Consider the following 20854-nt stretch of genomic DNA (forward strand, 5'->3'; position numbering starts at 1 on the left):
TTTAATATTTGACCCATTTGAGATATTACATTTTTAGCTAAGTTATAAAATCTAACGTCTTCCATCCATTGGAGATATATATGGCAAAAAATATCATACCACGTTCATGTCAACACATAGATCTTCAAGCCAAGTCGTATTATCTTTCTCCTTGAGCACACTAGCTACATAAATTCATGCTAATCCAATCAGATTTGGTGGGTGTACGAGAATTAGATCCATCTTATACGTGTCATTAACAAGTCCCCTAATAAACAATTCAAAAAAATATATAAAAATTCACAACTTACATGATTACACTACAATAACAATGAACGAATAAATCATACTAGTATACAATAAAGATGGTGCATCATTGCACACAATGTTTCTTCTTTACCTTTGAATTCCACCCAAGTGTACCTTTTGCACATCGCGTTGCAAGGGTAGTGGGGGACGGGGGTATTACCGCCCATACCCTCGGTTTGGGCCGAGTTTCCTCCTGGCCAGCAGTAGGTGGCGGGTTATGCAACTGCATGGAGATAAACGTGTGAGGTGGTTAAGTCCCTCTTGGTGATCTCAGTTCAAAAAAAAAATTGGTAAACTTTATAGGAGTAAAGATTAATAATTTTTAAAAAATAAAGTTCATGCTCCGTATTATTTTTGTAGTTTATATAATAATCTTAACTTATATAGATACTTCTTTTATATATATCACATTCAGCCTTTACTGTTCACTTTGTATATATTTTTTCCTTTGTATGCCATGTTAGTGCAAATTATATATATATATATATATATATATATATATATATATATATATATATATAATGATTTCAAATATGAAGAGAGAGTTTACTCTTTTAAGATTCTCATAAGTAAAACATATAGTCAACTACATTATGCACACAAACATACAAATTCATGATTTATTCAAAGCAAACATGGACTCCTACCATGTTTAGTTTCCAGACCAACTTCATTTGTAATCAAAATGAGGCTACTTGCATTTGATAGAAGTAGACCCCAGAAAGACCATCATCAGGCAACAAAGCAACCATTACGGGGGCTTTTGCACCTTCTTCTGCTGTCAAGAATCCTGTGTGAGATGCGATATCAGTTATTACATAACCTGGATGAACACTATTGAAAAGAATATTATGAAACTTTCTTGCCAAAAGCCTTGTATAGCCATTAACCGCGGCTTTTGAAATCTTATAAGCCGTGAACGTCAATGGCCAACCATTCTCTGACAATTTATTGCCCTTGAAGTCCGTTAAAAACCTTTGTATGATCTCATCAATCTTTTCTTCAGTTATGTTTTCGATATCCATAAATTCTACTTTCACCTTCTCATTGCGGATCCACTAATGACATAAAAGGAGCGTGTTTAGTTACATAAAACTTCATCCAATTTAATTTCTAAAATTCTAATTTGTTCTGAGTGTGTGAGCGTGAATTACTTACTTGTAGCTCTCCAAAATTCGATGATATGTCACGCAACTGCAAACCGGCATTTGAAACGCCTGTTTGCTTTGATGTAGCAGGTGGTAAACCGGCATCAGTTAACCTACAATTAATTTTTTTTACTATTTCTGTAAATTACCTAAAAAAAACTACTATTAAAAAAATTGTGGGTTGGTAACAACCTATATGGGTGGGGTAATGTTTCGTTTGGTGTATGTATATATTGATCAAAAGGTAGTTACTAAAAAACCATAGGTGACATTCAGAATGCATGGAATCGTGAAATTTACGCATTCAGAATGCAATGTTGTTACTTTTCATCATGTTGGACCAGATTTAGACAACCATCTTTCTAATGTACGAACATATTCAACCCGTCAAATATAGAGTATAACCCGCCTTGACCCATTTAGAAGTGAACCCCTCTACTTGAATTCATATTGTAAGAGTTGTAGATACATTTGACAGTTGACACTATGCTTGACTGTAAGTTCTAACGCTGGCTATGTTGTTAATCATGCATTTCCTTTATGTGTTAGTTGCATGGTCAATTTTTATGGCCATGTTTTATATGGTCAATAGCTGATTGTGAGCTTGCATATTTGGTTGTTTTCCTCGTTCATTTTTTTGTATTGTCATCAACTTAGCTATTTTTGTTGTTATCAACTGAGCTTTAGAGTTTGTGATACAAACCATTTTTTCAGATTTTATTATACCGGGAGGGAGTGACATGACACCAAAATTAATAAGTATAAAAACTTCTAATGTGATAGCCTCGAAAATTTGCGGGTTATAACGTAGTTTGTAATTAGTTATAATTCGTTAAAATACATATATAAATATAAATTTTTGTTTATAATTTATTTTTAAATATATTGTAGGTAAAAATATATACGAAACTGAAACAATTATATATATTATCATAAATGTAATAATCACAAATTGCTACGAGTAATAAATAATCAAAAAGAGAGTTAAAACGATCTAACCGATATTAGGTTGAACCGGGCTTGTGTTTAACACAATTTCCTTAAACAGATTCGACGTCTGTTCCCAGGGTACACCGGTCCAAAGTAGCATAGGACTTGAACACTTGCTTGAAAGGTAACCGGAACGGGGAAACCTTGTTGCGGCTGAGAGGAAAAAACTATTGTGTTTCTGTTCTTAGTATTTGGTGTGTCTTTCTATAAAGCCTAAGGCCTTTATTTATAGTGAAGACTATAGCCTTAGGTTTTCTCCCACAACCGATGTGGGACAAAAATCAAAACTTCTAGATTTTGCACCAAACTAGCAACTTTGAGATTCGATATCTCATTCACCTTTAATCCATTTTGGACACACCTTAGTTAATTGTAAAGCCCTCGTAAGAGGCTACAAAACCCACTAAATCATCATTAATATTGACTAGTCTATCATGTATTAATTAGTGTCCAAAGTTGGTGACAACACACTTTTTACCAATTTTTTCAACAATCCCCTACATGAATGGAGATCTATCTCATAAACAACAATATTCCGATTAAGTGTCAGCGGTTGAATCTTGCATACGATAAGTAGGTGTTACCCTTTGAACTTTCGCTTATGAAAACGCACTTAGTCTACTGGCTCTGAGTAGACGGCGATGTCTTTGAACTCGTCTGCCGTTAGTGTAGGTGACAATACGCTTCACACAAGACTCTCCCTGACAACGTCAAGTCCTCATAGTTATGTTCGTTATGGTCATGAACGTTAGCCTGGTTCTACGAGAGCTTATCAAATATTGTGCTCCAACAATACCCTTCGAAGCAACCCCACTTCTCTCTCACATAGGTGATTCACCACCGAATGGCTACTAATTAACCAAGCATGATTATTACAGTTGAATCATTAAAAGCTATATGCTTTTCCTCTTACTTGTCACTTTTAGGAATGGACTAGGAAGTCTACTTTCAATTAATAAACTCTCTTTAAAAGGTGTAGGGGTTGCTAGTTTAGTAATTAACTCCCCCACAGTGACTTCGCCAGTTCATACAAGTAGGTTGTCCTATTGAACTCAGATCTTGGGATCTCCAGTCAACTGAGTTAGGTTTTCCTTCATATAAACTTAGCCTTTCAAGGGCTTCAGTCCCATTCCCAAGCACGACTCATATACTAACTCTCTGCTTAAGCCTTTTGTCAGCGGATCCGCAATATTATCCTTTGACTTCACATAGTCAATAGTGATCATTTATGTAGAGATTAGTTTTCGTACTTTATTATGTCTACGTCGTATATGTCTATTCATACCATTATACATTTCACATTGTGATATGAGCTCTACCAATCACCGATTGGCTATCACAGTGTATACATATGGCCGACACCGGCTTAGGCCATCTTGGTATATTCTCAAAGAATTGACGTAGACATTCTCCCTCTTCACCGACTTTATCTAAAGCGATGAATTATGATTCCATCGTGGATCTAGCAATAACTGTTTGTTTAAACGATTTCCACGATATAGAATCACCTCCAAGTGTGAATATATATCCACTTATCGCTCTGGAATCATTTGTATTAGATATCCAATTCGCATCAAAGTGACCATTGATCACTGCAGGATATCTGTTATAATGCTACCCGTAATCCCGAGTACCGAAGTAACCTAATTATACGACTCTAATCAGATGTACTTAGATTATTCGTATATCAATTTAGTGTGCTTACAGCATATGGTAAGTCAGATCGAGTACATTAAAACGCGTTATCATGAGTCATGTTCTTGATATCAAAATACAAGACACTCCCACATTTTCAAGCTATTCTGTTCATTTTACACAACTTATTAGGGTTAGTGCTTATCGTTTCAAAGCTTCCCCCACATGTCATGCAACTTGATATCATAATCATATATATCTAATATGATTCTAATCAATCAGGCGTTCAAAAGCCCACACATAAGATTTGCATATTTTGTGATCCATATTTTAGTACATTTGAGCAATTCTTAGTCATATTATAGGTTTGACCTAGAGACATCGAATTTAGAACTTAATAAAAGTTTCGCACTCAAATTATATTTGCATATGAATACTTCTCAAGATAATAAAATAATAAAGATTGACATCTTTATATTCATAATTATCTTCAATATCATAATTCACATCATCAATGATGATCACAATATACCAAATCATTCTATTAGTAAATGAAAGCGATTTTATCTTTAAATAAATTTAACACAATGAAATATTAGTTGTTAATTGATCTCTGCAAATGATCATTATTAACAAGTCTAAGTCTAGTACGCCATAGACTTCAAAACCAAGTCATGAGAATAGAAGACGCATCATTCATGTTCTCCATAGCTTTTCTCACAAGGAATGCCATACCATATCCCTTGTATCATAACAAAATCGGCTTCATACACTTAAACACCACCTTAAATATAACATTTAAGAGGCTTTTGAATATTATGTATATCTTTATATACATTCAATATTAGTTCTTCTATAAGCGTATGCTATTTATCGAGGATGTTCCTCTAATTCTACTAGTTCCCCTTGAACTAGATCATTATGTGTCTCATTTTCAACACCTTCATCGCCTATCCTAGATGAACTTCCACGTTCATTTGTTATGTATGGAAATACATATTAAAATATAGAAACGTTTCTAGATTCCATTTTCAGACCTTTGTGTATATCTGGACTATTGGATAGATAGACGCTACCGTGTTTAGCATATCCAATAAATATGTAATCAACATTCTCGGAACCTATATTTTGTGCCTTAGGTAATGGAACAACTACCTTTACTAGGCATCCCTCATACTTTGAGGTATTTAAAGGATGGTTTCTTTTTCCACCATAACTCGTATGATGTTTCATCCTTTTTCTTTTGGGGTATCTTATTTAAAAGATAATTTGTCGATAAAATGACATCCCCCACATGTTCTGATATAAACCAGAACACACCAACATGTCATTCATTATCTTTTTCAAGGTTCTATTCTTCCGTTCAATAGTCTCATTCGATTCACATGAGTAAGCAACAATGAATTCATGTCTAATGCCATTTTGTGAAAAAAAAAAATTCAACAAAAAAATGCGACATATTCGCCACCTCTATCACTACGAACAACCTTGATTTTCCATTGAAGTTGATTCTCAACTTCATTTTTAAGAACAATAAACTTTTAATTGTTTCATCTCTAATTTTAACAAATAAATATAGCAATACTTCGTGCTATCATCGATGAACATAACGAAGTACTTGTTACCATTCCTCGTCAAAATGGATTTCAAATCACACGCATTACTGTGGACCATATCAAGTGGATCGGTTATTTGTTCAACCGATTTTAATGTTGATTAGTGGTATCAGTTCAGTGTCATCAAACCACGAATAGAATTTAATTTAACAATGACAAAGTCTTTAATGTCATTGTTAACACCTATTACATTTAGTTTGAACATACCGTTAAGGGCATAACCCTTTCTAACATACATTTCACTTATGGTCAATCATGACCTATTCCTACTCAATTATAAAGCCATATTTGTTCAACAACATTCGGTAACCAGATTCTTACGAATCTCATGAACATACAACACACTAATCAATGTGAGTTCCTTTCCGAAGTTCATTTTCAGGATTACAATCCCCTCGCTTTCGACATAAGCAGTAGTAGAGTTTCCCATGAAGATCTTTTTCTTCATTAGTAGTCTCTTTTAAGGAGTTAAAAAGCACATGTTAGCATAAGCATGACAGGTAGCCGCGGTATCAGTCCATCACTCTTGGGTATTCGAAACAAACATATTATTAGAGATCATGACTCTGAATATAAACTGAACTAAACCGTTTTAGCAAAATGGAAAGTTTCAGTCGCTAAACTGTTTTAACAAAACAACAAGCACCATGGACTAATTTGAGTTTTCAACTCAACTAGGTTAAACCAATCAGGTTTCAACCAAATAGGTAAACCAAGCAGGTTTCAACCTAAACGGTTAAACTATACCGTTTTAACACAAACGGTTAAACTAAACCGTTTAACACAAACGAATAAATTGCTTAACACAAACGGTAAACCAAACAGGTTTAAAACCAGTCCAACAACAGTCTAAAACTGTCACAATAATGTCCTAAGATTATCCAAAATCAGTCTCGAATACTGTCTGGAAACATTCTGAAAAACAATCCGAAAGCAGTCCGAAAACATTTCGAAAATCTAATGAAAGTCATGTTCGAAAACAGTCCAAAAATTGTCTGAATACACGTTATATAACAAACCGACTATGTAATACAAGACATAGTTGCGGAATAAGGAATCCAAATGATTTCAAACCTGAACCGCGCTCACAATTTGAGCATCATGTTCCCCTTCAGCAACTTGGGAAGTAGTTCGGCCAAGAACCTCGCAAGGTTAATACAAGAACCTCGCAAGGTTCAGTCAAGAACCTCTCAAGGTTCAGTCAGGAACATCACAAGGTTCAGTGTGGCCAGAAAAAAGAACATCTTTACTGCCAACACATAAAGTTCACACATGTGAACTTCTCTAATCATCCCGAGTAAGAACCGAATTAGGAAACGGTACAACAATCAAGAACCTCGCAAGGTTCAGTGTGGTCAGATAAAAGAGCATCTTTTACTGCCAACGCGAAGTTTATACCAATGAGCTTCTCGGATTTCTTAACATGAGAAAGAACTGCGGCAATAAATTGTGCTGCTTTATAAATTCAGCAAAACAATCTATAACTTCAGCAAACAACTTCTTAATAACTTCGGCAAACAACTTCTTAATAACTTCGGCATATTATTGCAGCAATAATTCTAATCATAGAATATCGGATTACAAAAAAAATCGGATTTAGACTTGCGCATATATGCAGCAGATTAACCTAATCCGAAAATAGCATAGTGACAACTTTAAGCTGTTTAAATCATACAAGGTAGCAATAGCAATTTAGTGAATATGGTTCATCCACATGCTTATATTAATTTTCAAGGATTCCAATATGTTGGTCCATATAAAACAACCAAATTATGTAAATAATGCTCGACAAACATGCTTATACATGATCTACTTATAAAATACAGTAGGCAACCATAATCTATAATAATAATCCGAATAAATTATATCCAGTAGATCAAAACCTTTATATATTACGGAGTATGTCGTAATAAAAAGGACACTATATATATATTCGGCATTTATATTTAGCAATTAGCCGATTATTTAACACCATGCTCAACAACAATATATAATTAGCCAATTATATAGTTAACACCATGTTTAATTAAGGTCGTTAAACATAAATCGAATATTTGGGTTATTTCTTCAGTAAAAAATCAATGGAACTTTTATGGGTTAAATCAGAGAATCAAATCTATATATCTATCTATATAAGAGATTAATTTAGCCTTGTTGTCATTAGAGGAGTATTAATAGAGATGATTGACAAGTGGAATTTACACATGTCAAACACTCATAGTTTTGATTTTAATAAAAAAATTCTATTAAAACAAATGAAACAGAGCAACAAATTTAGAAGAAATTTAAATACATTAAATAATAAAAATTGAAACGGTGAGGATCTACGCATCTTTTATTCACAGCCCTAAATTCTCTTCCAAACTAACCTCAAACAAACCCTAAATTGTATTAATAATACGGAGTAACTGCATTAAACACTAATTGAATAAGAAAATGTTAACATCTTCCTACATTCCTTTTCTCCCACCTCCGGAAAATTTGTTCTTAATAGAAATTGTATAGTTTTGTTCTTTGTAAAGAATCTATAGTCCAAACCAAATCATTTGTGGATATGAAATCGGAAGAAACCAATCACAACGATATATATTCAGATCGAGTTATTTTGGATAATTTTAACGGTGAAAATTATCGGTGTGTTCAAGTTTAAATCATCGGATTCGAAACAATGAAATCAATGCAGCGTCTAAAAACACGGATGATTCATATTGCATGTTTTCAATTCATGTTTTGCATAAAAGTAACAAAATTAACCATCTCGGTTAAATAATGATGATTCATAATAGTCTGACAAATGTGGACAACAAAGATTCACCAAATGAATTGTTTAGTCATAACAAAACGTTGGTTGGTATGATTAAACATTTGTGATTATGTATTTCGCCATCTGGGCTTCTTACGCGTAGGTGTTACAAAATCTGCATGTTTTTGTGATGTGAGAGTATTACTATCACAATGTTTAATGTTATAAGTGGATGGTTTATAATAGTAAAATATTATATGTGGAAAGATGCGGATCATAGCAACTAAATAGAATTTTTTTTTGGAACAGCAAATAGCAACTAAATAGAATTTGAAAGTGTCTTTTTTATAATAGTAAAAATAATAATACTGAAATATTCATATTATTGGTTGCAAGTTTGTAGGTCAAAAGGACTATGTAAGCGTTTAAAGAATGTTATTGTTGTTTTAACTTGTAGGTGATAAATTTGAAGAATGCACAAACTGATGGACGTGTCTTGTGGAATCAATCCAGCTCCTTATAAACTATATAATCGATATTGATATGTATATTATATATATCTATATCTATGTACTAAATGATTTGAAAGGGTTATTGAGCAGCCGTGCAACGCACGGGCTCAAAACCTAGTAAGAGTATATAATACATACATGGTCAAAGTCGGTGACCAATAACGATCCTATCCCAACCACAATATTGCTGTTTTAATATTAAAATATAATTTCCTTTCTTGCACAAAATTACTTGGCCATTACGAAAGAAACTTCAAACAGAACATATTACTCCCTACGTGATATTTTGCATATATAAATTAAGGAAGCAATGTATATATTAAGGTCTGCTACCAACAATATACATTTTATATTATAATTATAATAACATCGAAGTTATAAATCAAAAGCAGACCTAAAATCATATGTGTAGTTGTAAAATAAAAGTAGCAGGTCTGTGTTACGTATTACAAAAACAATACAGTTATACCATCGTATAATTATCACGATTTATAATAGCTCAGTTTCTGGAACAATTAAATCTGTTTAAGTTTGTAGGTAAAAATATATACGAAACTGAAACAATTATATATATTATCATAAACGTAATAATCACAAATTGCTGATAAATAATCAAAAAGAGAGTTAAAACGATATAACCGATATTAGGTTGAACCGGTTTTGTGTTTGACACAATTCCCTTAAACAGATTCGACGTCTGTTCCCAGGGTATACCTGTCCGAAGCAGCGTAGGACTTGAACACTTGCTTGAAAGGTAACCGGAATGGGAAACCTTATTGCGGCTGAGAGGGAAAAAACTATTGTGTTTTTGTTCATAGTATTTGGTGTGTCTTTCTATAAAGCCTAAGACATTTATTTATAGTGAAGACTATAGCCTTAGGTTTTCTCCCACAACCGATGTGGGACAAAAACCAAAACTTCTAGATTTTGCACCAAACTAGCAACTTTGAGATTCGATATCTCATTCACCTTTAAGATATTTTGGACACACCTTAGTTAATTGAAAAGCCCTCGTAAGAGGCTACAAAACCCACTAAATCATCATTAATAATGACTAGTCTATGATATATTAATTAGTGTCCAAAGTTGGTGAAAACACACTTTTTACCAATTTTTCCAACATATATATGGATATTTAATTGTAATATATTTAAAATTGCGGGCATAGCTCAACGGTTCCTCTCATGTACTTTGTGTCATGGGATAGGAAGCGATCAAGAATTCGATCTTTTTTTTTTGAATTCCACTGCCAATTGTCTAGAACATACATACAAGCCTTATCTATACTGCCAGGCTACAAATGTGTTTCCAAAATAGCACATGCACTTACTTTTTCATCTCTAATGCCCGTGCAGCGTCTTTCGGCGAAGTTATGCAGAGAACATGGAATGCAATAAGTTTAAAGAAATTTTATGCGTAGTATTGCATATTCAAATAGCCTGATCAACTATTTTGAATATGAGATGCAATCATAAATGTAAAAATTCCTTTAAGTAATAAAAATTGAAACAATTATTATTATGGCATAATATTCATATTTTTATCCGGCCAATGATTTTTTAAATCAGGTGACACAAAGCTGTGTGTCATCCCTGCCCACAGAAGAGAAATTTATTCTCGGTGGCAGCAGTTCAATCATAAAGAAAAGGTTGAAGTGCAGCGGATGATGAAATGTCCCGTTCTTATTGATTAAAAACGTTCCATATTAATTGATTTCATTGCGAGGTTTTGACCTCTATATGAGACATTTTTCAAAGACTGCATTCATTTTAAAACAAACCATAACCTTTATTTCATCAATAAAGGTTTAAAAATCTTTACATAGATTATCAAATAATGATAATCTAAAATATCCTGTTTACACACAACCATTACATAATGGTTTACAATACAAATATGTTACAACAAAATAAGTTTCTTGAATGCAGTTTTTACACAATATCATACAAGCATGGACTCCAAATCTCGTCCTTATTTAAGTATGCGACAGCGGAAGCTCTTAATAATCACCTGAGAATAAACATGCTTAAAACGTCAATAAAAATGTTGGTGAGTTATAGGTTTAACCTATATATATCAAATCATAATAATAGACCACAAGATTTCATATTTCAATACACATCCCATACATAGAGATAAAAATCATTCATATGATGAACACCTGGTAACCGACATTAACAAGATGCATATATAAGAATATCCCCATCATTCCGGGACACCCTTCGGATATGATATAAATTTCGAAGTACTAAAGCATCCGGTACTTTGGATGGGGTTTGTTAAGCCCAATAGATCTATCTTTAGGATTCGCGTCAATTAGGGTGTCTGTTCCCTAATTCTTAGATTACCAGACTTAATAAAAAGGGGCATATTCGATTTCGATAATTCAACCATAGAATGTAGTTTCACGTACTTGTGTCTATTTTGTAAATCATTTATAAAACCTGCATGTATTCTCATCCCAAAAATATTAGATTTTAAAAGTGGGACTATAACTCACTTTCACAGATTTTTACTTCGTCGGGAAGTAAGACTTGGCCACTGGTTGATTCACGAACCTATAACAATATATACATATATATCAAAGTATGTTCAAAATATATTTACAACACTTTTAATATATTTTGATGTTTTAAGTTTATTAAGTCAGCTGTCCTCGTTAGTAACCTACAACTAGTTGTCCACAGTTAGATGTACAGAAATAAATCGATAAATATTATCTTGAATCAATCCACGACCCAGTGTATACGTATCTCAGTATTGATCACAACTCAAACTATATATATATTTTGGAATCAACCTCAACCCTGTATCGCTAACTCCAACATTCACATATAGAGTGTCTATGGTTGTTCCGAAATATATATAGATGTGTCGACATGATAGGTCGAAACATTGTATACGTGTCTATGGTTTCTCAAGATTACATAATATACAATACAAGTTGATTAAGTTATGGTTGGAATAGATTTGTTACCAATTTTCAAGTAGCTAAAATGAGAATAATTATCCAATCTTGTTTTACCCATAACTTCTTCATTTTAAATCCGTTTTGAGTGAATCAAATTGCTATGGTTTCATATTGAACTCTATTTTATGAATCTAAACAGAAAATGTATAGGTTTATAGTCGGAAAAATAAGTTACAAGTCGTTTTTGTAAAGGTAGTCATTTCAGTCAAAAGAACGACGTCTAGATGACCATTTTAGAAAACATACTTCCACTTTGAGTTTAACCATAATTTTTGGATATAGTTTCATGTTCATAATAAAAATCATTTTCTCAGAATAACAACTTTTAAATCAAAGTTTATCATAGTTTTTAATTAACTAACCCAAAACAGCCCGCGGTGTTTCTACGACGGCGTAAATCCGGTTTTACGGTGTTTTTCGTGTTTCCAGGTTTTAAATCATTAAGTTAGCATATCATATAGATATAGAACATGTGTTTAGTTGATTTTAAAAGTCAAGTTAGAAGGATTAACTTTTGTTTGCGAACAAGTTTAGAATTAACTAAACTTTGTTCTAGTGATTACAAGTTTAAACCTTCGAATAAGATAGCTTTATATGTATGAATCGAATGATGTTATGAACATCATTACTACCTTAAGTTCCTTGGATAAACCTACTGGAAAAGAGAAAAATGAATCTAGCTTCAACGGATCCTTGGATAAACCTACTGGAAAAGAGAAAAAGTTTGAATATGATTATTACCTTGTATTAGAATGATAACTACTATAAGAAACAAAGATTTCTTGAGGTTGGATGATCACCTTACAAGATTGGAAGTGAGCTAGCAAACTTGAAAGTATTCTTGATTTTATGTAACTAGAACTTGTAGAATATATGAAGAACACTTAGAACTTGAAGATAGAACTTGAGAGAGATCAATTAGATGAAGAAAATTAAAGAATGAAAGTGTTTGTAGGTGTTTTTGGTCATTGGTGTATGGATTAGATATAAAGGATATGTAATTTTGTTTTCATGTAAATAAGTCATGAATGATTACTCATATTTTTGTAATTTTATGAGATATTTCATGCTAGTTGCCAAATGATGGTTCCCACATGTATTAGGTGACTCACATGGGCTGCTAAGAGCTGATCATTGGAGTGTATATACCAATAGTACATACATCTAAAAGCTGTGTATTGTACGAGTACGAATACGGGTGCATACGAGTAGAATTGTTGATGAAACTGAACGAGGATGTAATTGTAAGAATTTTTGTTAAGTAGAAGTATTTTGATAAGTGTATTGAAGTCTTTCAAAAGTGTATAAATACATATTAAAACACTACATGTATATACATTTTAACTGAGTCGTTAAGTCATCGTTAGTCGTTACATGTAAGTGTTGTTTTGAAACCTTTAGGTTAACGATCTTGTTAAATGTTGTTAACCCAATGTTTATAATATCAAATGAGATTTTAAATTATTATATTATCATGATATTATCATGTATGAATATCTCTTAATATGATATATATCCATTAAATGTCTTTACAACGATAATCGTTACATATATGTCTCGTTTAAAAATCATTAAGTTAGTAGTCTTGTTTTTACATATGTAGTTCATTGTTAATATACTTAATGATATGTTTACTTATCATAGTATCATGTTAACTATATATATATATCCATATATATGTCATCATATAGTTTTTACAAGTTTTAACGTTCGTGAATCACCGGTCAACTTGGGTGGTCAATTGTCTATATGAAACATATTTCAATTAATCAAGTCTTAACAAGTTTGATTGCTTAACATGTTGGAAACATTTAATCATGTAAACATCAATCTCAATTAATATATATAAACATGGAAAAGTTCGGGTCACTACAGTACCTACCCGTTAAATAAATTTCGTCCCGAAATTTTAAGCTTTGAAGGTGTTGACGAATCTTCTGGAAATAGATGCGGGTATTTCTTCTTCATCTGATCTTCACGCTCCCAGGTGAACTCGGGTCCTCTACGAGCATTCCATTGAACCTTAACAATTGGTATCTTGTTTTGCTTAAGTCTTTTAACCTCACGATCCATTATTTCGACGGGTTCTTTGATGAATTGAAGTTTTTCGTTGATTTGGATTTCATCTAACGGAATAGTGAGATCTTCTTTAGCAAAACATTTCTTCAAATTCGAGACGTGGAAAGTGTTATGTACAGCCGCGAGTTGTTGAGGTAACTCAAGTCGGTAAGCTACTGGTCCGACACGATCAATAATCTTGAATGGTCCAATATACCTTGGATTTAATTTCCCTCGTTTACCAAATCGAACAACGCCTTTCCAAGGTGCAACTTTAAGCATGACCATCTCTCCAATTTCAAATTCTATATCTTTTCTTTTAATGTCAGCGTAGCTCTTTTGTCGACTTTGGGCGGTTTTCAACCGTTGTTGAATTTGGATGATCTTCTCGGTAGTTTCTTGTATAATCTCCGGACCCGTAATCTGCCTATCCCCCACTTCACTCCAACAAATCAGAGACCTGCACTTTCTACCATAAAGTGCTTCAAACGGCGCCATCTCAATGCTTGAATTGTAGCTGTTGTTGTAGGAAAATTCTGCTAACAGTAGATGTCGATCCCAACTGTTTCCGAAATCAATAACACATGCTCGTAGCATGTCTTCAAGCGTTTGTATCGTCCTTTCGCTCTGCCCATCAGTTTGTGGATGATAGGCAGTACTCATGTCTAGACGAGTTCCTAATGCTTGCTGTAATGTCTGCCAGAATCTTGAAATAAATCTGCCATCCCTATCAGAGATAATAGAGATTGGTATTCCATGTCTGGAGACGACTTCCTTCAAATACAGTCGTGCTAACTTCTCCATCTTGTCATCTTCTCTTATTGGCAGGAAGTGTGCTGATTTGGTGAGACGATCAACTATTACCCAAATAGTATCAAAACCACTTGCAGTCCTTGGCAATTTAGTGATGAAATCCATGGTAATGTTTTCCCATTTCCATTCCGGAATTTCGGGTTGTTGAAGTAGACCTGATGGTTTCTGATGCTCAGCTTTGACCTTAGAACACGTCAAACATTCTCCTACGTATTTAGCAACATCGGCTTTCATACCCGGCCACCAAAAATGTTTCTTGAGATCCTTGTACATCTTCCCCGTTCCAGGATGTATTGATTATCTGGTTTTATGAGCTTCTCTAAGTACCATTTCTCTCATATCTCCAAATTTTGGTACCCAAATCCTTTCAGCCCTATACCGGGTTCCGTCTTTATTAAGATGCTTCTCCGATCCTTTGGGTATTTCATCCTTTAAATTTCCCTCTTTTAAAACTCCTTGTTGCGCCTCCTTTATTTGAGTAGTAAGGTTATTATGAATCATTATATTCATAGATTTTACTCGAATGGGTTCTCTGTCCTTCCTGCTCAAGGCATCGGCTACCACATTTGCCTTCCCCGGGTGGTAACGAATCTCAAAGTCGTAATCATTCAATAATTCAATCCACCTATGCTGCCTCATATTCAGTTGTTTCTGATTAAATATGTGTTGAAGACTTTTGTGGTCGGTATATATAATACTTTTGACCCCATATAAGTAGTGCCTCCAAGTCTTTAATACAAAAATAACCGCGCCTAATTCCAAATCATGCGTCGTATAATTTTGTTCGTGAATCTTCAATTGTCTAGACGCATAAGCAATCACCTTCGTTCGTTGCATTAATACACAACCGAGACCTTGCTTTGATGCATCACAATAAATCACAAAATCATCATTCCCTTCAGGCAATGACAATATAGGTGCCGTAGTTAGCTTTTTCTTCAATAACTGAAACGCTTTCTCTTGTTCATCATTCCATTCAAATTTCTTCCCTTTATGCGTTAATGCAGTCAAGGGTTTTGCTATTCTGGAAAAGTCTTGGATGAACCTTCTGTAGTAACCAGCTAGTCCTAAAAACTGGCGTATGTGTTTCGGAGTTTTCGGGGTTTCCCACTTTTCAACAGTTTCTATCTTTGCCGGATCCACCTTAATACCTTCTTTGTTCACTATGTGACCGAGGAATTGAACTTCTTCCAACCAAAATGCACACTTTGAAAACTTAGCGTACAATTCTTCCTTCCTCAATAGTTCTAACACCTTTCTTAAATGTTCACCGTGTTCTTGGTCATTCTTTGAGTAAATAAGTATGTCATCAATGAAAACAATGACAAACTTGTCAAGGTATGGTCCACACACTCGGTTCATAAGGTCCATGAACACAGCTGGTGCATTAGTTAAACCAAACAGCATGACCATAAACTCGTAATGACCGTAACGTGTTCTGAAAGCAGTCTTTGGAATATCATCTTCTTTCACCCGCATTTGATGATACCCGGAATGTAAGTCAATCTTTGAATAAACAGACGAGCCTTGTAGTTGATCAAATAAGTCGTCGATTCTCGGTAGTGGGTAGCGGTTCTTGATGGTAAGTTTGTTCAACTCTCGGTAGTCGATACACAACCTGAATGTACCATCTTTCTTCTTGACAAACAAAACAGGAGCTCCCCACGGTGATGTACTTGGTCGAATGAAACCACGCTCTAAAAGTTCTTGTAATTAGCTTTGCAGTTCTTTCATCTCCCTGGGTGCGAGTCTGTAAGGAGCACGAGCTATTGGTGTAGCTCCTGGTACAAGATCTATTTGAAATTCAACGGATCGATGTGGGGGTAATCCCGGTAATTCTTTCGGAAATACATCGGGAAATTCTTTTGCAATGGGAACATCATTGATGCTCTTTTCTTCAGTTTGTACTTTCTCGACGTGTGCTAGAACAGCATAGCAACCTTTTCTTATTAGTTTTTGTGCCTTCAAATTACTAATAAGATGTAGCTTCGTGTTGCCCTTTTCTCCGTACACCATTAAGGGTTTTCCTTTTTCTCGTATAATGCGAATTGCATTTTTGTAACAAACGATCTCTGCTTTCACTTCTTTCAACCAGTCCATACCGATTATCACATCAAAACTCCCTAACTCTACTGGTATCAAATCAATCTTAAATGTTTCGCTAACCAGTTTAATTTCTCGATTCCGACATATATTATCTGCTGAAATTAATTTACCATTTGCTAATTCGAGTAAAAATTTACTATCCAAAGGCGTCAATGGACAACTTAATTTAGCACAAAAATCTCTACTCATATAGCTTCTATCCGCACCCGAATCAAATAAAACGTAAGCAGATTTATTGTCAATAAGAAACGTACCCGTAACAAGCTCCGGGTCTTCCTGTGCCTCTGCCGCATTAATATTGAAAACTCTTCCGCGGCCTTGTCCATTCGTGTTCTCCTGGTTCGGGCAATTTCTAATAATGTGGCCCGATTTTCCACATTTATAACAAACTACATTGGCATAACTTGCTCCGACACTACTTGCTCCGCCATTACTCGTTCCGACACCATTTGTTCCTTTCGTTCTATTAACCCCTGGTCCGTAGACCTCACACTTCGCCGCGCTATGACCATTTCTTTTACACTTGTTGCAAAATTTGGTGCAGAACCCCGAGTGATACTTTTCACACCTTTGGCATAGCTGCTTCTGATTGTTGTTGTTGTTGCGGTTATTATTGTTGTTGGGATGATTGTTGTAGTTGATGTTGTTGTTGTTGTTGTTGTTGTTGTTGGGCCATTTGTTGTAGTTGCGATTGATGTTGCGATTGTTGGGATAATTGTTGCGATTATTGTTGTAATTGCTGTTGTTGTTGTATTGGTGATTCTTATCACCGTTTTCCTCCCACTTTCTTTTGACTTGCTTCACATTGGCCTCTTCAGCAGTCCGTTCTTTAATTCTTTCTTCAATCTGGTTCACTAGTTTGTGAGCCATTCTACATGCCTGTTGTATGGAGGCGGGCTCGTGTGAACTTATATCTTCTTGGATTCTTTCCGGTAATCCTTTCACAAACGCGTCGATCTTCTCTTCCTCATCTTCGAATGCTCCCGGACACAATAGGCACAATTCTGTGAATCGTCTTTCGTACGTGGTAATATCAAATCCTTGGGTTCGTAACCCTCTAAGTTCTGTCTTGAGCTTATTGACCTCGGTTCTGGGACGGTACTTCTCGTTCATCAAGTGCTTGAATGCTGACCACGGTAGTGCGTACGCATCGTCTTGTCCCACTTGCTCTAGATAGGTATTCCACCATGTTAATTCAGAACCTGTGAAGGTATGCGTAGCGTACTTCACTTTGTTGGGATTTAACAAGTTCATAATATACTTAAACCATTTTAAGAATTAAGAAAGCGGAAGCATGTTAATTACTAATTTTAGACTTGTTAAACTTTAACCAATTAAAGTTAAATCCCAATAAGGATCAAGTTGTGAAACATAATTACAAACTACAAGATAGATAAGAGATTATACCTTCTCCAAGCTATGTAGTTGATGATGAAGATGATGATGAAGAATAGAGCTTCAAATGGATGAAACCTCAAGTAGTTATACCCCAAACTTATGCACCAACACCTAGCCTTTGGTTAGGATTTTATTACACTTGATTATAGACTTGCAAAATTGAATTTAGAACCTCCCTAATAGCCCCAAAAGGCCACGGCCTACTGCTCTCTAATGAGCTGAATTCTGCAGTTTTTTTATGTCTATTTTTGCATGTAACACTTGAGAGAATAAGTGCCTTACTTGGTAGAAGTGTAAGCATGCTTATATGGACTTGTGTAGAATTGAAAGTAACAAAAAAGAGCATGAGATGCTCTCTTGGAGACCCCAAAAAAACTGCCAATTATCATGGGGTTTATTTTATATATAAGTGTTTATTTTATAAAACAATTTATATACAAACCCATGAATTTATTTTGTTACTTGCATATTTTATAAAACCTTTTATAAAATATAACACAATATAATTATTTAAACTTATAAATAATTAAATCCTTATTATGTAAATTATCCAAATAATTTATCTCAAGTGATAATATTTTAGAAAACCGATTTTCTAAAATCCAAGTGTCGCGTATTTATTTAACGATCCAACCGTTAAGATTAAATACTTGTAAAGTGTTGGTAAGCTTGTTTTTGGGTATGACCCGACTTGGATCATAACACATTAGCCACATTAATTTAATATGTCTCTCGGGCATACAAAATACCTTCAATCTCCCACTTGCACGTGAAACATAAGAAATTAATGCAAGTGATGGATACCACCTAACGACCGTCCATCACCCCCAACATGTTATGACTTTGTGCCATTCAATAACATCATCCCTTTCGAGTTCCCATCTCGAATATGAATAGGTGAATCTTTTCATTACATCCTTTTGTCCTAGATGTCATGTTAAATCCAAGAGATACAGAGTGATCACTCTCCTTTAGATTTAACTTTATCAGGCCTTAGACATCTGACTCTCAACGAATAAGAGGGACAAATTCCATCTTGACTACATATGTCCTAAATATATACCTTGCATTATACCTGAGCTCCTCCTTATGAACTACCATATTTCAGAATAGCGAAGGAAAGAATCAAGGCACAATACTTGGCAAATATCTGAACCCAATATGTATCTCAGGTCAGAGGATACAATGATATTCGCCTTTACTCAAGATTACATGTGATCAACCACAAAGGCTCCATTTAGTGAATCTTGAAAGCGGGTCTTCCAATATTTGTATCCCACAAATATCTATGAACCTTGGTAGCAACCTTGCCCCACATTCAGTCCGTGAATGTATACCAATCCAAGTTCATAATAGTCTAAACCTCACACTTGTTCCCACAAATGTGATCAACTACGGAATTTAGAATAATTGCTTATTCATGGATATAATATGCAAAATAGGAACTTAACTCAAAATAAATTAAACCATAATTATATTAATGAGTTTGAACAATTTCGTTCCGTTACAATACTTAAAACAGATCATGACCAATCACTAGAATATCGAAGCCCTAATGCACAAACATGTCCTGCATGTTTTGATCCATGTAAGAGCTTCGTGAGAGGATCCGCTATATTAAGATCTGTGTGAACTTTGCGAATACATATCTTTCCCTTTTCAACTTCATCCCTTATGTAGTTGAATCTCCGCTCAATGTGACGGGTCTTTTGATGAGCACGAGGTTCCTTGATTTGTGCAATCGCACCTTCGTTGTCACAAAAGATCTCAAGAGGGTCCTGAATGGAAGGGACTACTCCTAAGTCGTCGATGAATATCTTCATCCATGCAGCTTCCTGAGCTGCCAATGATGCGGCGATGTACTCTGACTCTGTAGTGGATAGAGCAACAACATCCTGTTTTGAACTCTTCCAAGAGACTGCACCTCCATTTAACGTGAAGACATAACCGGATTGTGATCGAGAATCATCTCGATCAGTTTGGAAACTCGCGTCCACGTAACCTTTTACAGCGAGTTCCTCCTCACCAGACCCATATATTAGAAACATATCCTTAGTCCTCCTAAGGTATTTCAATATACTTTTAACAGCAATCCAATGACTGTTTCCTGGGTTATTCTGGTATCTGCTTGTCAGGCTAAGAGCGCATGACACATCCGGTCTAGTACATATCATTGCATACATGATTGACCCAATGGCAGACGCATATGGGAATTTCTTCATTCTCTCTTGTTCATCTTTCGTGGTGGGGCACTGAGATGAACTAAGGAGTGTTCCTCTTTGAATAGGTACCAAACCTTTCTTAGAGTTCTCCATCTTGAACCTTTTCAAGATCTTTTCAATGTATGCACTTTGATTCAAACCTATCAGTTTCTTGGATCTATCCCTGTAGATCCCAATCCCCAAAACGTATTGTGCTTCTCCAAGATCCTTAATGGAGAAGCATTTACTTAGCCAAGTTTTAACTCTTTGCATTTCCGGAATATCATTTCCAAATAACAATATATCATCCACATATAGTACAAGGAACATGATAGTGCTCCCACTAGCTTTCTTATATACACAAGCTTCATCACC

The 20854-nt window shown here is 34.7% G+C and overlaps 1 protein-coding gene across 1 annotated transcript; it reads right to left on the reverse strand.

Annotated features, from left to right (window-relative positions):
- Window positions 1-968: 968 nt before the first annotated feature.
- On the reverse strand, window positions 969-1855 carry LOC139900127 ((+)-neomenthol dehydrogenase-like). Its single transcript, XM_071882927.1, has 3 exons — window positions 1812-1855; window positions 1447-1549; window positions 969-1346 (listed from the first exon to the last, which is right to left on the reverse strand). Exons 1-3 carry the CDS (start codon window positions 1853-1855, stop codon window positions 969-971), a joined length of 525 nt encoding a protein of 174 aa, XP_071739028.1.
- Between the last annotated feature and the right edge of the window lie 18999 nt (window positions 1856-20854).

This window comes from Rutidosis leptorrhynchoides, chromosome 3 (assembly GCF_046630445.1).
Source record: "Rutidosis leptorrhynchoides isolate AG116_Rl617_1_P2 chromosome 3, CSIRO_AGI_Rlap_v1, whole genome shotgun sequence".
Classification (NCBI taxonomy): Eukaryota; Viridiplantae; Streptophyta; class Magnoliopsida; order Asterales; family Asteraceae; genus Rutidosis; species Rutidosis leptorrhynchoides.

Coding starts and splice junctions, on each gene's coding strand:
- LOC139900127 (XM_071882927.1), bottom strand. CDS start 1,855: ATGGGTCAAGGCGGGTTATACTCTATATTTGACGGGTTGAATAT. Junction 1,550..1,811: donor ATATTTGACGGGTTGAATAT/GTTCGTACATTA, acceptor AATTAATTGTAG/GTTAACTGATGCCGGTTTAC. Junction 1,347..1,446: donor CGAATTTTGGAGAGCTACAA/GTAAGTAATTCA, acceptor TTATGTCATTAG/TGGATCCGCAATGAGAAGGT.